The following is a 4,176-nucleotide window of genomic DNA, read 5'->3' as shown; positions in this document are numbered from 1 at the left end:
GGGCGATCTGCATGAGAGCGGTGCACCTCTCGGGAAGGCGAGTGGGCGATGCCAGGATGAACAGTTCAGGGCCCGAGCTCGGTGTTTTCACGGGTATTAAGTCTCCCTGGCGTGGAGCAGGTGAAGTGTTCCCTCCCACGGAGCTCAGCTCAGCCATCTCTCAATCCCGTTAGCTCGCAGAGGACTTCACGGGCGCAGCTGAAGCATCCGGCAGTCGCTGCCGCCGGGGACCCGCGCTGGAGGAAAGGGTCTGAGGTCGGGAACAGTCTCAGCACTTTGTCTTCATGTTAATGCTTAAATCTCCCTTTCTGCCCGTCGCTGGGGGAAACTTCTCTTGCACAAAAAATTTACATCAAGTTGGAGGTTTTTAAGACTGGACGTGGTGTCACAACCTGCGATTCAAGGCAAAGCGCATCCTTATCCATCAACCCATCCGGCAGGAAAGCTCCCAGCCGCCCCTCTCCGTAGCAGGAATAACCTCTGCGGTGCCATGGAAACCGATTTCCTTATTTCTCCCTCATTTCAGGGAGGAGGATCCGTACTCCAGTTGATGATTAACCGATGACAGCTTCAGCTAAGTGGTTGCTGCTACCACGGGCGAGTAAGTCAGCTCCATCTTCAGTGTTGAAGAGGGAAGCCGAGCTGAACACAAATAACACACCAGAGCATGGAGACACAGGATTTGTAGACCGGTTCTAAGCCTCCGACCTCTCACAAGCTTTACCGGGGCACCAGAAATTAAGGCAGAGTCACAGGTAATCTCAGGATAGTCCTTTTATCTCCACCCACCAAAACATTCACCTTTCAAATGAAAGCATTTTACAAACAATACAATGTTGACACCACTTAGTTTCGCTCCGCGTTAAAAGGAAGAATAAAACATCAGGGAGAATATTACAGTCACGTGGAAGTTATGCAGAACCTTAAACGGCGGACACTGCAGAAATTAAAACCCCGGAATAGAATTTCTGATGTTTCCAGACAGACAGGCTAAGGGGACAAACCACATCTTTGTTAAATATAGAAAAGTTTCAATTCAAGGGGAAGAGAAGAGGTTTCGTTCGCCAGATCGTGAAGTAGCACTGGTTTGCACACATGCTCAAAAGGAAATTCTCCTAGTACAAAGCTATCTAAAAAACAGAGACCGCACAAAACCTAGCTACTAAAATGAAGATTTGGTAAAAAAAAAAAATTTCCTCTATTTTCCAAAAAAATCACTTTACAGGTAAAGGCTTCCACTGCCTAAGTGAGTTTAGTAGAATGAGAACTCAAAAACATGTGCTATGAAATTCACAGATACAGTTATGTTCTTTAAAAGAAAAAAAAAAAAACAAACAACCCAAAATACGTCAGGTCTTTTACACAGCCGTTTCCCCCTCCAGAGTTTACTCCGCGTCCTCGTCCTCTTGTGCTGCAGCAGCTTCCTCACCTTCTTCCTCCTCATCTTCCACCTCCACACCTTCTGCTGGCTGTTGCTCTTCTTCCTCAGGGAGAGATTCCTCTGCAGGCGGGGAAGTCTGCTCCTCCGCGTTTTCTGCATCCGGCTCCACTTCTGTTTGCGGTTGTGCCTCGATTTCTGGCTCTGTCCCTGTTTCTTCTCGCTCCCCCTCATTTTCAGCTCCTTCTGGGTTCTCTTCGGGATCCTTGTTTTCCTCATCTAGATTTTCCTCCTCTGGGTTTTCTTCTTCTTCTTCCGGATTTTCCTCTTCCGGATTTTCTTCCTCTGGATTTTCTTCTTCCGGATTTTCCTCCTCTGGATTTTCTTCTTCCGCATTTTCCTCCTCATCCTTGTTTTCATCTGCTCCTTCTGCTGTTCCTTCCTCTACATTTCCACTGGCTCCCCCTTCCCCTTCCTCATGCTCCTCTTTTTCTTCTGGATCATCCGTGAAAGGATTCTCACCCTGAAAAGAGAAGACAAACATTCGTCTGCTGCGAGTTTATCACCAGCTACTTGGAGGCGTTCACACCGGCTACACGCCAGCAAACCCTCCCAAGAAGTTCAGCGTTACGGCTGCACCAAAAGCAGTCAAGTGAGCAGCTCCTGAAAGCAGATGCCACCTCGAGAATTCAAATCCACGCTAATATTAGCGGCGACAGCACAGCAACGGGCAGCTCTCCGGCCAAATTGAAGCCGGAGGCCTGGCTCATCCTGTTCTCGCTCAGGGTTCGGTGCAACACGTGGGGCAGGAGATGACAGACGAAGTCATCTGCACTGTACAGACTCGATGACCAGCAACCAGGAATCCAATATATGGTCAAAAATCTCCCCAAATCGCCTCAAAATTCAGCTAATAAGCACCCTCAACAGCAGCTACCGCAAAATTCCTACAACATGAAAGTGCTGCTACAAGCTTGACCCCATACCAAATACCTACCTTCAGGTACCGCTCCAGTTTCTTACTGATTAGTTTGTTGTTGAGAATACTCCTCGCAACTACTAGCGACGATTTCTTGGACTGCTCCATCATAGCCTGTCCGGGAGGACCAAAAAAAAAAGAAACACAAACCACGCACTTAGATTTTGTCCTGAATTAACTTATGAGGCCCGTAATTAGTCACAGCTCAGCAGCGGACGACAGGCTACAGAGCACGCTTCGGTATTTGGGTAGGTGACAACACAGCAATATTTAAGAAATCTGCGATTTTCTGCACGTTCCTCAATTCCGCGCTTCGGAAAGGCGAGTATCGGGCAGCCAAGGAAAAGCTGCGCGGGCTGTTTCACCCACTTCCGTCAGCGGGATCGTTTCAGCTTTCAGTCTCTGGGGATTGAAGCTGAAAGTCGGCGCGTTCCGGCTCTGCTGAAGTGTGGGGAGCGAAGGACGGCTGAACAGCCGAGCGCTGCAGACGGTACCGCAGCCTGCTCAACAGCGCCACAGTAACGCGTCAAGATTCAGTCGTGTGCCGATATACGTATTTTTATACCTAGAAAAAGCTGTCGTCTGACAGCCATCCCCTCGGATCACTGCTTGTGGGCACAGTAAAGCTTGTAACAAAATCATCCTGTATGTACGTTGAAGTGGGGAAGTCAGAAAGCCGTTTGTTTTGCAAGAAACGGGGCAAGAGACACGAGATCTCGTTTTCAGAGCGGCACGAAGCTTTGCTGAAGGTGCTTTAATCCCGCAAACACCTCGCTCGCCAGCTTTTGCACAGGGGGAGTTTCTGGGTGTTGCCTTCGTATGGCGTGGCGACCTGGTTCAGGAACGGCACGGCGCCCGACCCTGAGCCGCCAGATCCTAACCACCTACACTGGGGACACAAGAACAGTCAAAACTGACTGCAGACCGTGGAGAGAAATTTCTGGGGGGACACAAGAACATCAAAACTAACTGCAGACCATGGAAGGCAGCGCTGAAGAGGACAGAGAAATGTTCACCCTGGTTTCAGGAACCACCTGAACTCAAGCCATCCAAACTCACGCTCCTCCTATCGCGGCTGAAGCCTGCGAGACCCCCGAGGTGCCAGGCTGCCCACTCACCCGGCGGTTGTGGTTGTGGTCGAGCGACTTCAAGTGCTTCTGGATGATGCCGTACTGCATTGGGATGAAGAGGTCACAGGCAGCACAGTGAGCCGCCTCCACCTTTTTAATAAAATGCTCCATGCCAACATCTGAAAAGGAAGGTAAGAACAATATTAACCGGAAAATAATCCGGGGATCTGCGCTCTGCTACGGATTTTACTCCGGCCTCCATTATAAACTCATTTTTAACCACCACAAACTCCTTTTTAACGCTTCCACTGGCATCAAAACAATCTTCCCGGGGAGCAGGAGAGGAGCCAAGCGGAGCGTGCGTTATACATGGCCAGGTTGACGGAATACCGGTGGCCCAGATACAAACCTGGCCGCACGCCGCAACGCCGAGCAACGCAAGCTGCAGCTGCATCAGCACTGCGTGTTTGCAAAAAAAAAAAGTAATCTCTTCAGCCAGCTAATCATTCAGCTGGCGTCCACAAAGCCGGTAATAACCTGAAGTGGCTGACGGTGCACTTGAACGTACAGTAGGTTTTACTCTTCGGCAACACCAGCAGGTTCCCCGCGTCCCTTTTTTTACTATTTTTTTACTATTTTACTATTTATAGAGTTGACGGGGCAGCCGATACACACGAGAAAGGAACTCTTGCACGCGCATGGGTAGTAAATCTTACCTTGCGTAAGATCTTGGTCCCTATAGATCTGCT

At 49.5% G+C, this 4,176-nt stretch overlaps 2 protein-coding genes across 2 annotated transcripts in view; both read right to left on the bottom strand.

Annotated features, from left to right (window-relative positions):
- The window catches only part of AKAP8 (A kinase (PRKA) anchor protein 8), a 36,063-nt gene extending 35,447 nt beyond the window's left edge, over window positions 1–616 (bottom strand). The window contains exon 1 of the mRNA XM_009322795.1: window positions 593–616. Coding sequence (XP_009321070.1) covers window positions 593–616 — 24 coding nt within the window. The remainder of the gene's footprint in view (window positions 1–592) is intronic.
- A 143-nt stretch (window positions 617–759) lies between these two features.
- Window positions 760–4,176, bottom strand: part of AKAP8L (A kinase (PRKA) anchor protein 8-like) — an 11,895-nt gene continuing 8,478 nt past the window's right edge. The window contains exons 11-14 of the mRNA XM_009322794.1: window positions 4,144–4,174; window positions 3,476–3,606; window positions 2,376–2,471; window positions 760–1,901 (exon numbers count right to left, since the gene is read on the bottom strand). Coding sequence (XP_009321069.1) covers window positions 1,386–1,901; window positions 2,376–2,471; window positions 3,476–3,606; window positions 4,144–4,174 — 774 coding nt within the window. The 3' untranslated portion in view covers window positions 760–1,385. The remainder of the gene's footprint in view (window positions 1,902–2,375; window positions 2,472–3,475; window positions 3,607–4,143; window positions 4,175–4,176) is intronic.

This window comes from Pygoscelis adeliae, unplaced genomic scaffold (assembly GCF_000699105.1).
Source record: "Pygoscelis adeliae isolate BGI_AS28 unplaced genomic scaffold, ASM69910v1 Scaffold434, whole genome shotgun sequence".
Lineage (NCBI taxonomy): Eukaryota > Metazoa > Chordata > Aves > Sphenisciformes > Spheniscidae > Pygoscelis > Pygoscelis adeliae.
Note: the sequence above shows the minus strand (reverse complement) of the source record. Positions and strands in the feature narration are given on the sequence as shown.